At 39.5% G+C, this 22,333-nt stretch overlaps 1 protein-coding gene across 4 annotated transcripts in view; it reads left to right on the plus strand.

Annotated features, from left to right (window-relative positions):
• MIA3 (MIA SH3 domain ER export factor 3) overlaps nt 1-22,333 on the plus strand; it is a 41,631-nt gene that overhangs the window by 10,924 nt on the left and 8,374 nt on the right. For all 4 annotated transcript variants that reach the window (XM_044430959.1, XM_044431121.1, XM_044431043.1 and 1 more), the window contains exons 3-15: nt 1,160-1,246; nt 2,362-5,242; nt 7,971-8,234; nt 8,953-9,092; nt 12,399-12,530; nt 14,845-14,866; nt 17,126-17,214; nt 17,368-17,445; nt 17,518-17,628; nt 18,487-18,558; nt 18,911-19,015; nt 21,566-21,688; nt 21,786-21,888. In XM_044430959.1, the coding sequence (XP_044286894.1) occupies nt 1,160-1,246; nt 2,362-5,242; nt 7,971-8,234; nt 8,953-9,092; nt 12,399-12,530; nt 14,845-14,866; nt 17,126-17,214; nt 17,368-17,445; nt 17,518-17,628; nt 18,487-18,558; nt 18,911-19,015; nt 21,566-21,688; nt 21,786-21,888 (4,207 nt within the window). The remainder of the gene's footprint in view (nt 1-1,159; nt 1,247-2,361; nt 5,243-7,970; nt 8,235-8,952; nt 9,093-12,398; nt 12,531-14,844; nt 14,867-17,125; nt 17,215-17,367; nt 17,446-17,517; nt 17,629-18,486; nt 18,559-18,910; nt 19,016-21,565; nt 21,689-21,785; nt 21,889-22,333) is intronic.

Consider the following 22,333-nt stretch of genomic DNA (forward strand, 5'->3'; position numbering starts at 1 on the left):
AACATACCTGCAACCCAAAGAACTTAGTGTAGCCCTTGACATACAAGCTTGAGCTTTTTGTGGGATATAGGCATGCCCAAACTGAACTTGATGATTAAAGAGACCTTCAAATAAATATATATAGGTGAGGGGGTCACACCCACTGATTTCACCGGGACATAGAATTTCTGACCTTTTCTGGAGCTTGTTCAATAATCTTACTCATAGTTTTTTCTTGGGCTCTGAATGGAAGTGGCAAAATGTCACCTCTTGGCATAATGTTTCAGTGCTCTGCTGACTGAAATTTCCAAGATTTGCTTACAAGATGCTCAGTTAAAGTGAAGGCAGAGCTGTAGCTTGTTCCAGATACCCCAATTTGTTATTGAATGAAGTTGCCTGTTGGGTTCATCCTTTAGAGGTTGTACTGAGAACCTGAGAGATCCTGGTTCTAGTCCCTTCTCAGCCAAGCTCACTGGGTGACTTTGGGCCAATCACAAACTCTCATCCTAACCCACCTCACAGGGTTGTTGTTATGAGGATAAAATGGAGCTAGGTAAGCCACCTTGAGTTCCTCTTAAGAGGAAACCAAGTATGGAACAAATGCAACAATGGTGTAAGGAACTATTTGTAAGCCACCCAGAGAGTCATTTGGCTAATGTGTGGAGGTAGAAATTAAATAAATATTTGCCTTTTGTTAAGTTATATTTGGTCACATGTTCAATAGTATCTCTTTAACAGTGTCTTTCATTTCAATTCACTTTTAAATGCATGAATGCTTGCTTTATTCAGTGGTTCAGATCCAAACACTTATTGGAACTAAAATAAGCACTAAATAGGTCGTTATTATTATTATTATTTTTATTATTATAACACTTCTATGCCGCCCCTTGCCGAAGCCTCAGTTGAAGTGCTAAGTGTTAGAAGTACCTCTCTGGATGTAGTACAATTCTCCTTCTGTTCTTTTAAAGATTACTTAAAGGCTGCATGGCACGTGTGGATTTTAAATACATGCATCTTTGGACTGGAGCCCAGGTTTGCTTTGTAAATCCTGGGCAGGAACAGTGTCACTCTTGCCAGCCCCTGTAGTACAATTGGCTCTAAGTTGGGGCAGAAATGGGGGTGGGGGGAGTTAAGTTTTTTAATGCTGACTTTAAAATTTTCTCTTCCTTATGCCTGGCAGGTTGGAAATGAATTTGGATATTTTCCAAAGGACTTACTTGAAGTAAAACATATTTATACTCACGATGAGCTAGAATTGCCAACAGATGTAAGTTGTTTGTCTCTGTTTGTTCTATATACCATTATACTGTGAGGATTTGGGCATATTATGGAGGGGGCTATAACTTCTAAAGAAATCACAATTTAAAACACACACACACACACACACACCATATACCCAAAGAGGAGGAGCAGTGTGACATGGGGTGAGAAAAACATTTCTTTATAATACTTAATGATTTAGACCAATTGACTGAAAGCAATTTGTTTTTCTGACTATTTGGAGAGAGGCTGTGATCTACTAGCTGCTAGCTGACCAAATGCACATACATAAGCTATGATCCACCAAGCTGAATGCAGTCTGCCAGCCATGTCTGAAAACTCACTGGGGGTTCAATAAGTTATTTCTTACCAGGACTTGGAGAACATGCAGGTTGTTGAACACCTGGCGGCCACAGCACAAGACTTTGTGGATCATGTTTTATAGGCCTGTGTACTATGGGGTGTTTTCCTGCTCTCAGTGCAATCCTGTGCATATTCATTCAGAAGGAAGCCCCTACTTACACTTACTTCTTGGTAAGTGGTAGAACCATAGTTCAGTGTGCAGCACAAACATTGTGTGCAGAAGGCCTGTATTCCATCCCTAGCGTCTCTAGTAAAATGCAATAGGTGATGTGAAAGGCCTCTGCCCAAGACCCTGAAGAATTGTTGCCAGTTCATGTAGACAATACAATGGTCCTAAGGTAGCTGAACACATAGTCTGAGCTGGCCTTGGACAGCTTCCTAATTGTACAGAGCAGAGTTATTTGCTGCACTCTTGACTCTTTTTTTGCTAACTGCCAGAGACAGATGCTGTGTAAGTGTCGATATGATCAGTCTAGTAGAGTTCATGCTCTTTGCAACATCATGCTTTGCAAATTTACTGATGTCCTACTGTATTTAATGGGTTTCTTCCCAGATAAGCACATGCAGAACTGTAGTGTAAATTTTGACTAAATTCTAAACAGTTCTTATTTTTACTTTTAATCAGATAAATCACGAGCAGTTTTTAGTAAAAATATTTAATATAAATTGTATTTAAGTTAAAAGGAAACATGATAATGGTAAAATTTGGGTGGGTGAAGAGCAAGTTCCCTAAGTAACTGAAATATGTTTTTCTTTCAGGAAACAGATTTTGTATGCATTGATGGAGGCAAGGATGATTTTGACAATTATAATGCAGATGAGCTTTTAAAAGGAACAGAGAATATGGTGACTAACCGTGCTGAAGCGGACTTCGGAACTGAAAAGGAAGAGGAGATTGAAGGGGCTGAACCTACAGACTCCACTGATCCAGAGAGTGAGGAATTTGGAGAAGGATCAGAAGAAGAAAATGAAGATCATGCCAAAATGGATAAAAAAGATAATTTTATTTTTGAAAAGCATGAGAATGTAGAAGGAGCTCTTGAGTCCAAGAGTGAGGACCTTGTAAATAGTGATACAGATTATCCTCAGGGAGACCAAATTTCACATCAGCCTTCAGAAGAAATACTGCCGGAAACATTAAAAGTGCCAAAACATGAAAATACCAAAAACTCTAGTGTATCTCAGGGCGAAGCAAAACAATCAGATTATGGAGGCAAAGATGATGGGGCTTACACACTTCTTCCCCAGGAAGTATCAGAGGACTTGAAAACAAAATTTGGCTCAACTGCAGATGCCTTTGTGTCTGATGATGAGACAACCAGTCTTGTTACATCACTTGATGGAGATTTCAGGGAAGATACTGAGACTGACTCTTATGACACAGAAAAGCTGGAAGATGCAAAGGAGCGGTCAGTAGAAATTCCTTTGCTGGCTTTTACAAAAGAAGAGATGGAATCTTCAAAAGACCTAGAAGCGGAGAACATTTCATCTGATGGTGCATTTCAGTCAGAAACAGGTGGTTTTGATGAGGAGGAGGGTGTTGCCAAATTCACTCATGAGGAGAAAGATGACTCTGACTTGTTCACACATTTAGGGGATAAGCTTTATGCAATTGTCAGTGGAGGTGAACAAACTGTTGATGAAATTGATAGAGACACAGTTGAGGAGGAGGAGGAGGAGGAGGATCTGACCCTAATTAGCCAAAAGGAAAGTGAAGAAGATGTTTCAGATTATTCAGAGTCTGCATCAGAAGATGAACCAGTTACATCAGAACATGACTTTACTGCAAAGAAGATGCATGATGCAGATTCTGAGGACCCTAAGGGGGGAAAATATAACAATCAAGACTATGAGGAAGAGCATGCACAAACTGAGGAGCAACTGACTGCCAAAGAAGAACTGCAAAGCTCTTCAGCATTTTCTAGTTACAGAGATAGCCTGCAACCCAAAACACCCATGGGGACAAAGGAAGAAACTTTGAAGCCACCCCAAAATGACATCAAAGATGACCCAGAAGAGCTCTCTTTTCATCCAATAAAACAAAATAAGGAAAGTAGAGAAGAGAAAAATGTGGAAGATGCATTGGAAAATGATACAAAATATACAACATTATGGGAAAAAATAGGCAAAAAAGATGGTGAGGATAAACAGCCAATGGACATGGTATCAAATTTGCTTGAAGAATTGGCAAATGAATCGCAAAATGATTTGGATGATGCTGATCTCCTGGGAGGCAAAACAAAGCAAGATGGAGAAGATTTTGAACTAAAAAAGAGACTCGTTATTAAGAAGCAGTCAAATGATTCTGAGATGGAAAACATTCCCACTAAGAAAGATAATGAAATGCCTATTGAACAGTCTCAGGAAGAAACTTCAATCCAGGATTTCAAAGAGGAGAAAATAGAAGATGAGGACAAGGACTTTACAAATAGCAAGAAGCAACAAAAAAAATCTTTTCTAGAAAAATCTGGGAGTGCTACACAACACAGAAACCTGACTCAGCAAAGCATTTTTAACAATGAAGCTGAACAATTGGGCAAATTTACTGGAATTGATAAAGATAGAAAGAAATTATCCACTGAAGAACTGCAGCCTACAGAGAAAGAAACTAGAGAAGATTATTTCCTAGAAGAACCAGAAGAGTTGCTGCAAGATGAAAATGCTATGAGTGCAAAATTGTCCAAAGAGAAGTTTACAGATGAACCAGGTTTCATATTAGATGTTGAACATGTACACCCTCCGTTGCAAATACCAAATGGTGCTATTTCAAGAGCTGCTAATCCTGTAGATGAAACAGAAGATGAAGCACTAAAAACACTTGAGGAGGTTAAGGAAAAAGATGGTGTGGTCAATTTGAATGAGGAATATGAAAGAATGCAGAAGAATAAGGATTCTCCGTTGAAGGAAGAGGAAAAAAACAAGGAAGTAGAACCAACAGTATTTCATGAGGTACAAAATCCTTTGCTCAAAGAAAAAAATCAAATAAAGAATATACATGATAAGATAATATCAAGCAATTTAAATATTTTTGAGTTAGAAGACAAGGATGACTTTAACCAAACAAAGGAGCATCTTGCTAATGATTTTTCACAGAAGGGCCTTAAAGATCTGCAGATGCCAACAGGAGAGACAGAGGGCAAACACCAGAATTCCCATGATTCTAAAGGTATCTCAGAAAACACAAATGAAGCTGTGGAGCCAGAATACAGTGCGTCTGTTAGGAAGCTCATTATAATGAAGGAATTTCTCGATGAAAGGCGTATTGCACGCTTAGAAAAGCATCTGGGGCAACAGCAAGTTTACAGGATAGAATCTCTGTTTCAAGACATGGAATTGGAGCTGCTGTTTGCTCAGAAACATAATGATAATCATGAAGACATTGAGAAGGCTTTGGACTTGATTCTTGAATCTTCAGAGTCTAATATTCTTGATGTTCTGAACAGGGCTTTAGAGTCAAGGGAGATAGAAAATAAAGAAGAAGTGATCAAGGAAATGGACTTGTTTGATGAAGAAGGTGCCATAATGGATGATGTTCAGGAATTAATGTATTCATTAAGGCAAAAATACTCCCCAGTTAGTGAGAGTGCGCCTCTTGCATCCTTAACAGTACCTGAGATAGCCTTCAGTGAACCCATCACAAGTAAGATTTTAAGGCATCAAATATTCAGTTATTTTGGAGTAAACTCTATGGCAGAAAATGAATAGATGTGTATAGAACTGTGATGTACATCATGTTAGTGCTGTGTCTGAAAAAAAATGCTAATATCCTCATCTCTTACTTGACATTGACTGGGGAAGTTATTCTAATGTTTCTCTGGTGCTAGATGGACAACTTATAGCCCTTCCAATGTTTTAATCTTAAATTCTCATCAGCTCTAGCCAGCATATTCAGTAGCAAAGGATCATGGGAGTTATAAAACCATCCAAAGGGCTACAAGTTTCCCACCCCTATGCAAATCCTTGACTAGGATAATTACATTGTAAGAAGGCTGTTGGACCAGAAATCAGAATGAAATGATTTATTGATCAGTGCATCTTAACAAATTCACTAATTCCAAATGTAAATCATGGAATTTTAATCAGAGTTGAACTGAGTGTGGCTTAAGCATGAAGCCTTGGTGCACAACAACAAGTAAGGATGTTGTTCATGATGTTCACTCCAATTCAAAAATATTTACTAAGAAGTAAATTCCACTGATATAAAATAGATTGTCCATACAACTACCCTTCAGGTTGCAACTTAACATAGAAAACTGGCTTCCTGGCATTTGTTTTTATTTTTCTATCTATTATATTTATATCCTGCCTTTTTTCATTTCAAGGAACTCAAGGTGGCTTACATAATCCTCCTCCTCCTCCTCTCTATTTTATCCTCACAACAACAACTCTGTGAGGTAGGTTAAGCTGAGAGTCTGTGACTGACCCAAAATCACCCAGTGACCACCATGGCTCAGTGGGGTTGAGAACGTGACACTTCCAGATCCCCAGTCCCACAGTCTAACCACTATGCTACACTGGCATAGTCTTAATTACTAAGCTGTTCCCATGCCTGCCCCCCCTCTACCCTCATTTTGTTCCCTGACCCCAGTGAGTACTAGTGTTGTTACACTGTAGTTTTAACTTTTATATTGTATTTCAATTTTTGTATTTTATGGTTTTGATTGTTGTGAAGTGCCCCAAGAGCTTCAGCTATTGAGCAGTATAGAAATGTAATAAACTATTGATTAAATCCTGCTTCTTACTGAAATGGTAAACCTGTGTCTGAACTGTTGTAGTTTAGATGACAACATGGTTTACATGATGGAATAGTTCTCCATTTAGGAAAACAACAAACTCCACCCACATAGGAAACGATCATATTGGAAAGCAGGCTAAGCTAAAATTCCTCAATCCGACATAGTTTCCTAGATGGAGTGAGTTATTTTTATTCATTCATGAGCCTCCTTAGTAAAAAGTAGATCTTAAATCTCCAGTTATTCTCTACACTACAGTTAGGGCCAAGGTCATTTTATCTATGAAGTCTAACGCAAAAGAATAATTGCCAACTTGATTGTTCTTGAGACATTCTATTTTCAAGATAGTGGTGGCTAGAAACATTTTGCCACACAATTTGACAGCTTTTTAGCTGGCACCATCTAACATTAAGAAGTTTATAGTTGTGGAACGTATACTCTCAGGCATAGTATTGCACTGACTTATGTATTAACCTGGTTTACATGTAACAACAACCCATGGGTTGTTAGAGCTTTACAGGTGTAAGTAAGTTAACTGGCTTGTTTCTGCCTTTCTCCCATTTACAAAACAATCCAGGAATGGTCCATCCTGGGTGGTTTGCTGTGAAATCTGAACCAAATACTCTGTGTTGTTGAGGGGGAAAGAACCCAGAGATTTGACCAATGGTTTGGAAGCATTTCTGACGGGAAAACAGTGGTAGTGGCAGCCATGAGGAAGCAGGCTTGCTCACTCCTGCATTGCCCTGACAACACATGAAATGTGGTTACTAGAAAAATGGAGCATTAGGATTGATCCAGACTTAATTGTTCTTAGAATAAACATATTAAAAATCAATGGACCTTAAGTTAGTCATTGATCTCAGTGAGTCTACTTTTACAGTGCATTCAATCCATTATATGTAACTTGTTACATACAAAATTAGAATCAGAGTTGTAAGCTCAAATTATGGGTCATCTTGATTTTTTACAACTTGAAACAGTCTTTTGTTAAAAAGGAACCTGTTGGCAAATGTTTTCCCATGCATTTTTAGGAATATTCTTGGTAATGCACAACCATAATTTATGCTGTATATTGCCGATACGGTAAGAAGAGAGTGGCAAATTTGACTAGCCTAGAAAGCCCACTAATATGTATAAGTAGCTGCAGTCTTCTGGGCTAAAATCTCTATATCATTTTCCAATACCATCCCACCCACTGGCAACCATACATTTATTAGCTACTTAGAGTCCAATGCTGGAAGTTCTAGGACTTTTTCTGCATAAACATACATAGGATTGTGTCTCCATTGTCTTTACTAACACCTGTGAAAATTTAGAGGCTTGAAAATACACAGCGCAGTAAGCTTGCTGAAGCTAAACAGGTCAGGGGATGGGGCAGAAGATCATCTAGGAACTTTACATAAGGCACCTTGAATTCCTTGATGGAAAACAAGCAGGATAAAGAAATACATTTTAAGAAAAAACGATGCCAATGCCCTTCCATTCTCACAAAGAAATGTGCTTTATTTTACGAGTATTTGTATGCCATAAATATGCCTACTTCGGGAATTTGGTAAGCAATATCTTATTCAAGAAGTAGGCATAGCGCTGGCAACTGTAAATTAACTAAAATACTTATTTCTCTCTTCACTGCAGCTAATGCAAAACAAACAGAACATGACAGACATACTGTAGAAAATCCAGCAGAGAGCACTGATCGATTACACAATGTAGAACAGATGTCGAAAAAAGAAATTCTTCAGCCAGAGCAGAGAAAAAAAGATGAAAACATTTTGGCAGAGATTGAAACTTTGGATAAAACAGAAATCGGGGATATTGTTGAAAATGACCAAAGAATGCCAAATGTGGATACAGCTCTTGGATCTGAAGATTCATCAACTGAGAGAGACTTCATGGCAGGTAACTTTCTTGATGGCTTTGTTCTTTAATTAGAGTCTTTGGACAAAGATCAAGGTAGTTAACAAATGAAGTTAAACTAGTTATTTTTTTTTTAAAGTAGGCAGATTATATTTATCTTACTGGTAGCACTATAACCTCATTTTTTAAAAATGCATTCAATACCCAAAGGGTTCACAATAAATGTGTATAACTTTTTACAAATAACATTAATGTTGAACTTCAGGCCAACCTACACCCCACCCCAACCTGCACCTTCTGTGGCATCTTTAAGGCTATCAGATGTAATATGGCATAAGCTTTCATGGACCGTAGTCTACTTCATTAGGTGTATGATGTGCTGTCTTCAGTTGATGCACATATATACACTCAGTTCTATAGGAAAACATTGTAAGCAGTGAAGCCAAATGTTTGCAATGTAAAAAAATTCTGACTCCCTCAAGAAATTTATCCCACTCTCTGTATGCATATATAGATATGGATATACATACATTCACATTCAGGCAGGTGTGTAATATAATACACACCCAGAACTGCCAACAGAAGATAATCCATCTGATGCACTCTAGTTTATGGAGGCTTATGTCACAGGATTTGCTGCAATGGATAACATCATTGCACTCTCTAAATCACTCCGTTAACCTTTAATGTGTCACAAAAATGTTTGTATGAAAATAGTTTGGTCAAAATGATTTGCAAAACTTGCCTTTTTAAATCCAAGGTTTAATTGTGGCTAAGGATAATACAATGGAAGAGGGTAGTATTCCATCTGAAATGGATGCTGTTTCATCCCGTATTCTTGCTTCGTTGGATGGTGCAGTCCTATCAGCCAAGAAAAATATGCGACCTTTCACAGAAATTGTAAGTACTTTCACCTATTTAAACTATGTTATAGTTAGAGTGGGTGTATATGTTTAATTTAAAAACAAACAGTATGGATTTGGGTACAAATATATGATTTCTTAACATGGGCATACATAGGATTGCAGCCTCAATTGCGTACGTGGCTATGTTTGCAGCCCAACCGAAACCACGTTTGCTCTTAAGCCTGCCAAGTGATTTCAATAGCACTTACTACCAAGTAAGCATGTTTACGATTTCAGCTTCCCTTAGAAGCTCGTAGAATATATTGTCCCATCGCTACATCAAAGCTGCTGCACCTGTCAGAACTGTGTAGCATAACGGCAGCAGAACCCCAAGCGCTGTGCTTTCCAAACCCGGCCTCGAGGAGCCGTTTTAAAGCGCAGCCCCACGCTCGCTCGTCCCCGCAGCCGGCTTCCGGTGGCGCCCGGCGCCGCCACTTCTCTTCCGGAATCTCCAACCGTCCCTCCCGAGTTACCGGCTCGGGCAGATGACGTCGCGGGGGTCACGGGGGGGTCAGCGTGAGGTGACGTGTCCCTGTGGGAACACGGGCAGGGGGGAGCCGCGAGCAGCACCACCAACCGGCAAGAGGAAGGAGGCAAAGTTCGCTGCCGCCGTCGCTCCTTGAGAAAACGAGAGGCGCTTCCCCGGGCCGGTCCGCCATGGAGCCCGCCTCCCCTTCCAGCGCCCCCGGCGGCAGCGACGGAGCCGCGTTGCTGTTGGGGCCGCTGTCCCGGGGCTACGCGTCCGTGACGGGCCGCTTCCTGCAGGTGAGAAGGAGGCAGGCGAGGCAGCGGATCCCCGTGGGATCGAGGGGGCGACAGTTTCTCCGCCGCCGTGGCAGCTGCAAATGCGCTCTCCCTCGGGGGGTTGGGTGGCTGCGTCCCGCGGTGGGCCGGATGTCCACGGCTTCGTCGGGCACCCGAGGGAGAAGCTGATCGGGGTGACTTGTGAGGGTGAGAGGAGGAGAGAGGTAGCCGGTAAGCCTCCAGAGGCCTCGTGAGGAGATGCTGCGGGGACTTCGTGCCAAGGCTGGTTAAAGGGACCGGGGCGAGTGGAGGGAATGGATTTCCCCTGTCCACGCATCCCATATGGAAGTTCAGGAAAGGGGGTTGTGTGCCCCCCGCCCCCGCAGTAGAGAGTCAGCGAATATTTGGCTTGATCTTGTACTGCTGTGGTGCTGCTTTAACTCCCAGACAAAAAAATTGTGCCCTGACAGAACCATTGCATAATAAAGGCTTGTTGCAAAATGGCATGTTTACATCACCTTTTGTCAGTATTGTTGGGCTTGTATTCATGCTGCTGCCTTTGTCATTAAAATAATGTTTAAGAGTTATGCTAATTGTCCCTGTAGTCGCTGCTTATATTGCTTATCCCCAAATGTTCTGGTGAGTTGCTTATGAAATGAATTGCATTATTTTTATCATTGTTACTGCGTTGCATTTATATCCTACATTTCTTTCTACTGGTTAGGAACCTGGAGTTACTTATATAGTTCTGCTCCGTGCCCTTTTTATCCTCACAACAACCTTGTGATGTAGGTTAGGTTGAAAGTTGGTGATTGCCCAAATCACCTAGTGAGCTTCATGGTTGAGCAGGAAATAGAACCTGGATCTCCCAGGTCACCTATCCAACAGTAACTACAGCTCTCTCAGTATGTATGTAACCCTGAAGTTGAAGTTTCCTAGGTTAAACAACCTTCACCTTTGGGAAGTTTACAGACCTCCTTTTTTGCTTTTTCCCAAAAACTTTGAGGAAGCAAAGGTACTAGCTAGTTCCAGTAAAGCCTTGATATTGTTGTCATTGGGGGAGAGAGGAAGAACTTTATTTTGTACATGATTTAATTGTGTTTTCAGAAATTAAATGGGAAGTTTGTGTAACTGAAAGCTTATGTTTTAATAAGCTGTTGTGATATATTAAATTTAATAGTAGATACTTTTTATGTTGGGATCTGGAGTTAAGGAAAAAAGTTTGTATTATTTGATCTGTGTTTTGCTGGATATAGATTAGACACAGCATTAACCTCATTTGTTCAAGTGCAAGGTTGCTTAGAGATATTTGCATCTTAATTTAATGCTCCTTTGCTCAAAATACTTGAAATTATTTCTATAGATTATACATGATTTCTGTGAGGTAATTTGACATCGTTTACGTAGCAAAAGGTTAATGTCAAGAAAACTAGATTTCTAGATGTCCTAGATTTCTTTTTGGGGTGGCATAAAAGTAACTCTTGCTTATGTCAAGCATGCTGAAACTAAGTTATTTTCTTCTAATAGAATTTCTGCATTTTAATGCCTATTTGCCATTCTCAAGTATTTAAAGCAGCCAGATTAGTGCATTGATTATACAGATAAATGATAAAGACATGTGAAATATGCCAGGTACATTTCATAATGCTGATTTGATTCTTTGAGTTTTAGGACACAGTGCGCTAGCCACATGACATTGTCTTGGCATAAGACAATGCCCCAGCTCCAAGGTCCTGCAGCCTCAGTGCCAGGTTTCTAAACCTGGAACCCCTGCCCCCAGCCAATGCAGGAAGAAATGCACAGCTGCCTCCCTGAGGTTGCAGATTAGCCTTGGAGAGGAGGAAAAGGGGGATGCCTGGGGAACAAAGCTGGGGGCAATGGCTTATGTTGCAACTAAGTGGCACGGCAGCCTCTTCTCATCTCTTCTGTGCTGCTTTATGTAGATGGTTGAAAAGGGCCATTAGATGAAATGCAGGGCATGTGGTTTTGCAGCAGCAGTGGTCACCACAGCCATGCCTGGCAACATGCCTCATGGATAGGGATTCCATCCTTAGAGCTTTTTAATATTGAAATTCTCATTTTATATTGTAGTTCTCATTTTTAAAAGTGTAAATTCATAGCAGATTCTGACCCAAGACTTTGGTTTAATTAGCTAAATTTGAACTTTAATACATTTTAAAAGAATAACGGTATCTGTAATTGGAAAAGGAAGAGGTTCTGTAAGGAAATCCAGATTTTCAAAATTGTTTGAGTTAATATTCCATAACTCTTGCTTTGGCTCAAGTTGTTTTTTCTTTGAAGAGAAAGCCCTCTTAATTATTCTTTTGGAATCTTTGCTGTGCTCAGTGTACTCTGATCATTGTGTACATACTAGACTCTGGTTTGTTGTTGTTTAGATGAGGCTTAGCAGACTTTGGATGTACACTTGGGAGCAACCTTGTTAAACTTGATAGACTTTCTTCTACTGAAGCTGTGTAAGGACTGGGAAGCATAGTCTAAATGTGTACTCTATTGATATGACAATATATATTTAAAACATTTTCAACTGTTGCCTTAGCTGGTTTCAACACTTCCTGAAGACATGCGGCCTGGCCCTGATTTCCATGGACTTCCTTGGGAGCCCATAGTCATCACTGTCCTTGTAGGAATTGCTACACTTCTTATTTTCTTTTGGAGAACCTGCCTATCTGTAAGTAAACTTTAACAGAAATACTAATTTTTAGTTGTCTCATCAGTCTGATAACACTTTATCAGATCAGTTGATGTAAAAGCATACCATACAGTTTTACATACTTTTAAAAATGGTTTGTTATAAAAGAAAATAAGGCTGAGTTGGGTATCTGTCCCATTTGTCTAAAAAGTGCTACATGATCTGCTGGTTCTTGGGGTACAGCAACTAAATCATGCATTAATATTATTATTATTATTAGAACATTTCTATGCCGCCCCTTGCCGAAGCCTCGGGGCGGCTTACAACACAATAAAATACAATAAAACACAAAAATAACAATATAAAATTAAAATTAACAATATAAAATAAATAAAAAATATAAAATAAGTCGCCCTGGCCAGATAAATAAGCAAATATTGTTAACAATTAAAATGATGTTTAAATATATTAGACTGTGAAAGGGTATTGGTAAAATTAATAATTCAGTTTTGATCTTTAAGACTACACTGTATGTTTCCCAAATAAAGGAGGAAGCTACTGTAATTTGTATGGAAAACTTATTCTCTCTGTTGTGACTAAAAACTGCTTTAAATCTAATAGAAACCAATTTTTTGAGGAGGAGGAAAGGTAATATTGGAGTATATGGAACACCATGACAATTATTCTAAAATATTTGAATGTAATGGAAGCAATATAAAGGCAAAACAAATGAAAACAATTTATCCAGATCATTCTGTAAAAAATACTTTTAAAATTTCTAGCGTCATTTTGATTGGTATATAATAGCTGGGACTATGTAAGTGGACACCTTTAGTTTCTCAGAATAAGATACAGTGCTGTGATCCTTTAAGTTTTTGGTACCTTGTTGAATCCTATTTCACTTGTCATCCTTTATTTAACTAAAATATGGGTCATAGCTCTGTGGTAGAGCAGCTGCTTTTCATTTAAAAGGCCCCAGGGTAGGTCTCTGGCACCTCCAAGTATGACAGGGAGTTTCCTCAGTCTAAAATTTTGGAGACTTGCTGCCTGGCAATATACATAATATTGTGTCAAATGAAGCAGTGCTCTGACTTAGACCTGGTTCTCAAGTAATAGTGGCAAATTTACTGTAACACATACTGGATATGTACCACCACCAATCTTTAGTAAATGACCTCTGATTAGTTTGATTGGAGGTTGCTTTGTGGTGTCTGATCTCAAACACAATAGGCTAGTTGTGAGTTAACCTACCCACACTTAGCCTATAATTGGCTTTATGGGCAGATTTACCCATAGTACACAGGTTCAGAGGTTCTGGAGTAATATCCAATTGGGTTGATTGCAGCTTGCATATTTATATTAGCAGTGTGCAGCCGTGCGCTGCAGCAGATCATGATTTGCTGCTGTTTCCTGTGAAGGGAACCTTTGTATAAGGTAGCTTCCTGTGTCCCTAGCACCAGATCACGGTTGCATGCTACTTTCTTGATTATGTACTGCATATTTCTTTCCTGGCACAGCATAAGAGGCATGTAGCTCATTTATTGTGCAATCATATAAGAAGTAAGGCTCAGTGAGTTCAGTGGGGCTTACTTCCAGGTAAGTGGGCATAATATTGTTCCGGAAGGCTTTTGCCTACTTGTCTGCGAATAAGCCCTGTTGCATTCAGTCAGACTTGCTTCTGAGTAGACATGCATATGAATTGTTGTGCTTGTCAGCTTGCAAATTGTTTTCTGAATCGTAGCAGAGGGTGTTAATCAAAGCACAGATTCTTTTTTATAATTCCAGAAAAGAAAAACAGCATCATAGGAAACGACATTAATAACCCTTAACCTGAATGATCTAGCAGTAACGTGCTAGTACAGTTTCAGTTTATTATGTCATTGGAAGCACTAAACCTGAAATTACAGCAATGATTTTGTGGGCACATAAAGTTCAAATTATTAGAGAAAAATTGTGGGCATCAACTCAATTTCTGCAAATGCACTTAAATTAATTGAAGAAGTAAGGTTAATAATAACTTCTGATCTCATTTACTTTACATATTTGTCAAATATTTATTTTGGTTTTGAAATAAAATGTTCTTGAGTTAATTGTACCCATATAGTAGTTGAGTAAACAAACCTTTGGCCTGACTTTGAAATTGGATACTGACCTTGAAGCTTTTATTAGCATCTGCTTCAAGCTTGCTTGTGTAATGTCACTTGACATTTAGATTGGAAGTAGAACATGTGTTTTTGTTTATAGAAAGTGAAACTAAAGTTGTTGATAAACATTTACATTTCATTCTTGGAAGGCATTCATAAAATGACCCAGGTTTCCTCACAACACTGTTTTTTCTCCTTTCTCTTCATAGGTGAAAAGTAGAATGTATCAAGGTAGGATTTTTTGATTGAGCATTACATTGGGTGTGTTCACATGTCATGCCAGCCAATCTGGCATTAAGACACTGAAACCCTCAGTGGTTCTGACAGATGACTATGTATGCTATGGATCGTTGTCCTCCTGCCCTCCACAGTGGCGATCCATTCTTTGCCCTCTGCAAATCACTGACAAACTTTCAAGAGCCAAAGCAATGCAGCTGGAAGATCTTTTTTAGTACAATATGTGCACAAATATGTGTATTATTTTTGTTTGAACTTATTTAGCTGTGCTAGTGTAACTTCAGGTATCCATGGTAGTGCAAGTGTGGAAATTTGAAGCCTCAGCTGCAGCAGTGCCTTAAGTGTAGCAGGTATCAACTCTGGACATTGTGCTGAAGTGGGTCCAAATAGCATTTTCCCCTTTGCTTTTTTTGACAGCTGTCACAAAGCGAGCTTTCAGGAAAAAGCAAAGGTTGAAGTGATACTTGCTTTCAAAAACAGGATGATGTGATTACATATTCACTGCAAGATGCTCCAGCTTTTTTCCTCTGATAGTCCATACATGTTGCACTCTTGCCCAGAACACTAGGTGCTCAGGAAAGTGTAAAAGGATATGCACATTTTTCTTACAGAATGGAATTTTCAAAGCTAATTAGCTGTCAAGACTCTGGGTCTCCCTTAAAAGTAGGTTTTGACAGGGTAATGGGGAATTTTTGACAGGGGCATAGGACTGTCTGTGCTCCGGTCAAAGGAAAACCTATTGGCATCCTTCACATTTCTGTACATGCACAACCACTATTGTCTGCAGTTGTGCATGTGCAGTTTTAAAAGATTAAGAAAAACAGTTATATACACCTGCTTGTGCACAGTTTTTAAAAGTTCTGACAGACCTTCTGGAGTGCCACTTGGGGACTTTAGAGGGGCTGTCAGTGGCTATCAAATTGGAGATTACAAAAACCAATTGTGAGCTTATGCAACCTCAGCTAAGCAAAATGGTAAAGGGTAAAAGAAAGGGCAGTGAAAAGCTGCAGCAAGCCAAAAATGGCTTACTGTTGGGGTCGTGGACATCTGCCTTGTATCAGTGGCTTCCAAGTGATGCTTGGGTATTTGTGGGGCAGCTGGCACTAGCAGGTGCCTAAGCTTGCTTTGTGGAGATGGCAAGGGGTTTTACCACTCTTAGCAAGTGAATCACTAGCCAGTTTCTGGTATTCAAAATTGGGTCAGCTTCCTGGGTTTGAACAACACAACAATCCATCATTGGTACAGCACCCCCTAGAAAAAGCTTTGGGTTGTCAGGGTGGCTTATTGCTCTCAAACAAGTCATCCTGCAGGAATTGGTCTGTATTTGCATGACATGACAAAGCATTGTGAGTTCTTGAGACATGCAAAGCCAGTCACTGTGAGTAGTTTTGGCTGAGATGTTAGTTACTATTGCTTAATATAATTTTGAGTACTGATAAAACAGAAATTTCCAATACTATTGCCTGTATAAAAGTGCTTGGAATTTTAATCATCTGGCCACTTTGAACTTCACGTGTGTAATGGGAAAGACCAGGATTTGGATCCAAGGAACTTGTTCACCTAGCCAAGGTTTATCCTTCATGAATCAGAAATGTCTCATCTGTCAGTGCACCTTTCTGTTGTGTTCATGGCACTTGGGAGTGGGGTCCTTCAACCTTCTGCAGAGCCTGTTGGAAGCCTGCAACAGGAAGGAAAAGCCTAAAACACCTGATATGCTTGCAGTCTTGTGTATTTCTGTAGCCACACCTGTGTTGCCTGCCTTACTTTTCACAAGCCAAGTCCTGAATATGTCAAGTTTTCATTACCTCAATAGAGTTTTGGCATGGTAATTTTCAGTATGGAACACCTTCCTCTTGACTTCCAAAGAAGATCAATAGTGTAATTTGGCTATCAGCATAAAACATAATTTCATTCTTTATTTGAAAGATTTCCTCACCCTGATCTTCAGTCAGAAAAAGCCTGAAAGGCTATGAGGAGGAAAGAGAGCCTTCTCTCTCTTTGGGACAGAGTGACACTTTATAACTAGGTTGCACCCATCAGAGTTGCCAACCCCAATTCAGTAATATTGAGATTGAATTCAATGAAATATCTGATATAACATGAACTCTGCACTAGCCAATCTCAGTGATGGTGGTGGGCACATTGGAAATTCATTGACTCATTGTTGAGGTACATGTTGACAGATAAAGTTGAAGTGACTCATTTTTACAAAAGACTGCTCCATGCTTATCTCTAAATACTCTTTTTTTCTAGTGACAGAAAAACAACTTGTTGAAAAAATTAAGACTCTCCTAAAAGAAAAGACAGAAATCTTAGAAAAGATGTCAAAGTATGATCAAAAGGTATTGCTCTGTCTGCATATATGTGCCTTATTCAATAGTAAAACATCAGTGTTACCTATAGTGGGGGAGATAATTATAATTTGTAACACCGAAAATGAAATTACAATGTTAACCATGTTTTATTTGCCATGTTTGTTTTTCCTTTGTAACTAGATAAAGGAAGCAAAAGAATCTGTGGAAGAAACCCAGAAACAAAACACAACCCTTTCAGATGAAGCCACAGGGCTTAAGGTAAGAAACAAGGATCTAATTTTTATGTTAAGCTATCACAGAAAAATAAACTTCTTTTCATTTCCATTATAGGATACAATCAGGGGCCTTGAAGAAACCAATCATCTTCTAGATGACAGGGTAAAAAACTTAAACACCATGCTAGAAATGGAGAGAGATCACAATGTGAAGAAACAGGAACAAGTAAGCAAGTCCTCCTATTTTGCCTTTGTATGTTTAGTTACTGAAGTTTGGTTAGTGCTTCCTGTACATGAGAAAGAGAAATAAATGTTGAATTGCTATGGCTTTTGGTTCTGCTCTGTGAAAGGTGTATAGTATTTGTAAGCTCCAGATTTTCCGTGGGTGAGAGATACACTACACAGGATTTTTTTGTGTTAATGTTGTGGCTATGCTAATTTTATTTAGACTCTTGTGAAGTTTTCTGTGGAAATTAGAATAGAAATCAAGTCTCTAGATGCTTTTTTCCTCTTTCTTGTTGAAGTATTGCAGTGAATCTCTGCAAGAATTCCAAAATGCATTTTGTGGAAGTATAATACTAATGTTTATATAGTTCATTTCATTGCTGAGGGTGCTTCTCAGGGCTTATCTCAGTCTGTACAATAGTTGTACACAGCAGGCCACTATTACCCTCAGTTACTGTAAGGATGTGGGGTGAGGCTGAGAGAGCAGTGTTTTGCTTCCATAATATCACTTATGAGTGTGCTGCTGAAGGAAGATGAATCAGAAATTTCCCTGCTCGTTCTGTAGCTGCTATGGTGTTAACTGTTCTAATGGTAGCAAATTTTTAGACACCACTGCCCAGATCCTTTTTTTCCTCCTTTCAGGGGCTAAGCAAGCTGTTTTTGAAGTAAACCACATTTTGGGCCTATGGTTGGATTTTATTTCTTGATCTAGATTGTAGAATATCATTGGGTTGTTATTCACCTGAGGGCCAGGTGTATGCCCAGTAGTTTTATGTACATAGGTAGTGGCAGATGAGACTTGGTTTAACTTTGAAGTTTTGAAGCCAATATGCTTGACAACTGTTCTCTATTTGTACAGATCACAGAAGCACAGAAGTCCTTAGAGAAACTCCAAGAAGTCATTGCATTGCATTCTGTAGAACTTTCTGAGGTAAAGCATTTGGTTCTTGAGTCTGTAGATCTGAGATATTAAAAGCAAGATCTAAATTGAGGGTTTCAGCAGAAGAAACTTTTGTGGTCTAGTTCCGAAATTATGTGATTGGATTTGTACTTGCACAAAGATAATTTTCTTCCCCGTTTTCTTCTGTGCATGACTCTCAAAGCATTTCAGAGGATTGAGAAACCATTCAGAGTAGATTGAGGTGGAAGTAAATTTCTTCTGCCAGCAACATCCATTCCACTGGTGTTAGAATGGTGTTTCAGACATGCTAACACACCCTATATTTTGCTGTATCTTGAGGATTTACATGATTTGCATCTCATACTTGAAATCATATTTTTAGGTGCAGATAGCGCTCAATGAAACTAAATTAAATGAAGAAAAAGTGAAGTCTGAGCTACATCGTATGCAAGAAGAGAATGCACGACTCAAGAAGAGTAAGGAGCAAGTAAGTGTGTTGTGTTTATTAAATAATGTAGTGTTCTTCTTTAATTAACTATTGCCCTGTGTACGTGTTAGACTGTATGTTAGATCTGCTGCAAATTTGTATTTTGCCTATTTAAAAATACTCTTGGGGGTACAAGTAACACCACAAGGGGGTTAAGGAGAAGAAAACTGGGGCAGAAGTTGAATGGTGCAGAGAAAGAATGTGTTGGTTCTGTTGTGAATGTGATGCATGCTGGAAAGTTGTGCGGAAAGGGTGACTCAAGAAGGTTGCAATCAAGAATGTTGAACTTGTTCAGAAATTTCCACCAAAGGTAGCATTGTTTTCCTATTTAAAATGGATACTTTATCCCACTGGCAGCTAACTTGTGGTTCTCCTGCTACTTCCATTCCCTCTGGCAATACTTAATTTTGCATGTAGTATTAGTGTCTGGAAGGTCATTTCTGGCCAGTTTCTTGAGTTGATCTGGTAAAGGATTGATCTAACATTTGCTGTATTGTGGAAAAAATAGAAAGCAAATAAGTCTGGTCAGCTTTGTTAATGCATATGGATGCAAAAATGGCTGTGGTTACAGAGAGACCTTTTATCTTTTCATAGCCTCTAGAAACAGCCATGCTTTGAAATGGTACTGGTGATATAATGTCCTTTGGTACACCTGAAACATGAATACAGAGCTTGCATGATGAATAAATGTTAGGAAATTCTATGTAGGAGCAGCCAAAAACAATACGCTATGGCTGCATTTGCACATAATGTTAAGTGTAAATATATATGCATTGTGGGTGGCTCATGGAAAATCCCATGAGCCACCCACAACTATAAAGGGCCCCCCAGCTCTAACACAGTACAGTTTCCTCAGGTAGATATGTTTGATTCTGAGGAAGAGGAGCAGGAAGGGTAAAAGTGGGCAGATGACTTGACAGTTTCAAAATTACCCAGTGAAGATTTTCTGCAGAGCATGAGAACCCACCTGGCTAAGAAAAGGAGGGAGACATTTCAGAACTGGGGTGGGGAGGCACTGGAGTTCCTTGACCCAGTCAGGAGATGATGGGAAGTGAGCAGACCAATTACAAAGTGTCTGGCATTCCCACCATCTAGCCCTCAAGCAGCAGGAGCCTCCCTGAGGGAGGAATCAGGAGCTTTTCTGAAAGGGGGGGAAGGAAGGGAATTTTCAGTTTCAATTCTGCTCTTTGCACATACTTTTCCCAATTATCAAGAAGAATGCAACTTTGATTTATACTATTCCGTAATCTGTAACGTTTTGAGACCTGTGCTTCAGAAGTTTCATCTGATTCTGCTAGAGAAGAAAAGCAGGAGGAAGAGAATAAGAGCTCACCATGGCTTGTTCTCCTTTCTTTCAACCTTGGCGTCCCAGTGTCCTTTATGGCAGAACCTATGTTGTCTCCCCTTCCCTGCTCTGATTGCCACCCATTTTTAAGTTATTTTTCAGAGTCTGAAATATGCAGTTGTTAAATTTTTTCAGCCCCAGAAAATTGTGCAGTCTTGTTGGTTGTATTTAATTATTGTTTTTGGGCTTTATGGGTTCTTACAGTAGTTTCTGTAGTCTCGCCTGATCAATTTCCTTGTATGTTTCAGCTGTCAAGGGGAGCAGTGTGGAGTAGGTAGTACACATGAAAGTTGCCGAAACAAGACTGCATAATAGGCTAATTTAGACACAGTTGCAAGGAGCCAGCACTTAGTGGGTTGTCATGTCATGTGAACTTAGTCCATACCTTTTGTAGGCTCTTCCTCAAAAAGTAATCTCTGTCTTGATTCCCCTTTGCACTTGTGGAACAAAGTGCAAGAAAAACTGGAGATGGTAGAATGTGTCATCAATGACATTTAAAGCAATATTAGAAACCAGACACTCTGAATGCTTACTAGGAATACAGACAGTCTAACAAATGTTCTTGTCTAGAGCAATGTCATAAAGAATTCAGCCTTTCAGTTTGAAAATAGTGCTGTTTTTACCACACTTTCCTCATCATTTCTCACAGAATACAGTACAATTAACATTTAATGCACATTACAGACTTCTTAATGTTTGGGATTGTGATCTTGGCATGTTTAAAATACCAGGGAATGCCCTAAGGCATTTTTAGGAGAATGCCCGAAGGAAAACATTAAAATTGTGTCCTGCATTCACCCCACCGTTGTAAGGCATTATTTTTATATGATTTTCATTTGAAGCCTTGTACACATCTAGATTGCTACAGCAGTTTATAAGTTTCCATCCTCTATACTCCACCTGTAAATGCTGTGACCCACCAAATATGTGCTCTTTGTTTTGTTGTTTAAAAGGAGGGGGGGTGTTGTGTGGGTGTCTTGTTCTGGAAAAATAGCTGTCTTAAATCCTTATCACCTTAAACCCTGATAAACATATTGTATATGGCACAAGCTTTTACACATCTTATCCATCTAGCTGCTAGAGTCCGGTTTGTACAACATGAAGCTCTGATTTTATTTTGTATTAATGTATTTGTATTAATGTATTTGTATTTATTAATGTATGCTCTGCTGGTAATACTGAGAGTATTGAACCTATTCTTGCAGCTGCTCAAAGAAGCAGAAGGCTGGAGCGAGAGACATGCTGAACTCAGTGAACAGATAACATTATATCAGAAGTCTCAGAAAGACATTGAAGAAGCACTTGCCTACAAAGACAATGAAATTGAAGTAAGTTTGTTTTGAACACAACGCTTTCCTGTGTTCTGCTGTGGTCCAACTGCTGTGGTCCTTTGGTTTAAGGTTTGACTTTTTACTGCTGCTTTAGGTTTTGACTAACTGCATTATGCAACTGAAGCAGCTTGATGCAGATTCTGAGTCAGAAGGCAAGAGGGATGAAGGAAATGATCTGGCCAATGGAGAGATCTCAGGTACCAAAATCTTAGATAACCCAATAGATTTGTGAATGTGATAACTGGGGTTGTGATAAAGCTCAGTGCAGTCCGTCCCTCTAATGTTGGCAGGCTCTCTCTCATGCTTGGCTCTGACTTAGAAAGCAAGCTGAGAGAGGAGGTCCATGGACATTCAGGGAAGGAAGATTATGTAACTGGAAACCTTCTTCCACAGCACATGGCACATAATAAGCAGCCCAAATGGGCTGCTGTGCATGATATGGAAGAGGGATGCTGCTTGCGCAGCATTCACATGGGGCTTCATTCTTGGTGAACACTGCATTAAATGCTTGGTGTGCTCACCAGGGCCGCAGAATCATGGCTGTGACAAGCTGGACTGGAGTCCCAGGGAGCTGAACCCAGGGAATGCACTGGATTCTTTACATATCCTTAGTGATAACTACTCAGCCCCTTATTTTTGGGA

The sequence above is a fragment of the Varanus komodoensis genome, unplaced genomic scaffold (genome assembly GCF_004798865.1).
Source record: "Varanus komodoensis strain SLA01 unplaced genomic scaffold, ASM479886v1 scaffold1, whole genome shotgun sequence".
Lineage (NCBI taxonomy): Eukaryota > Metazoa > Chordata > Lepidosauria > Squamata > Varanidae > Varanus > Varanus komodoensis.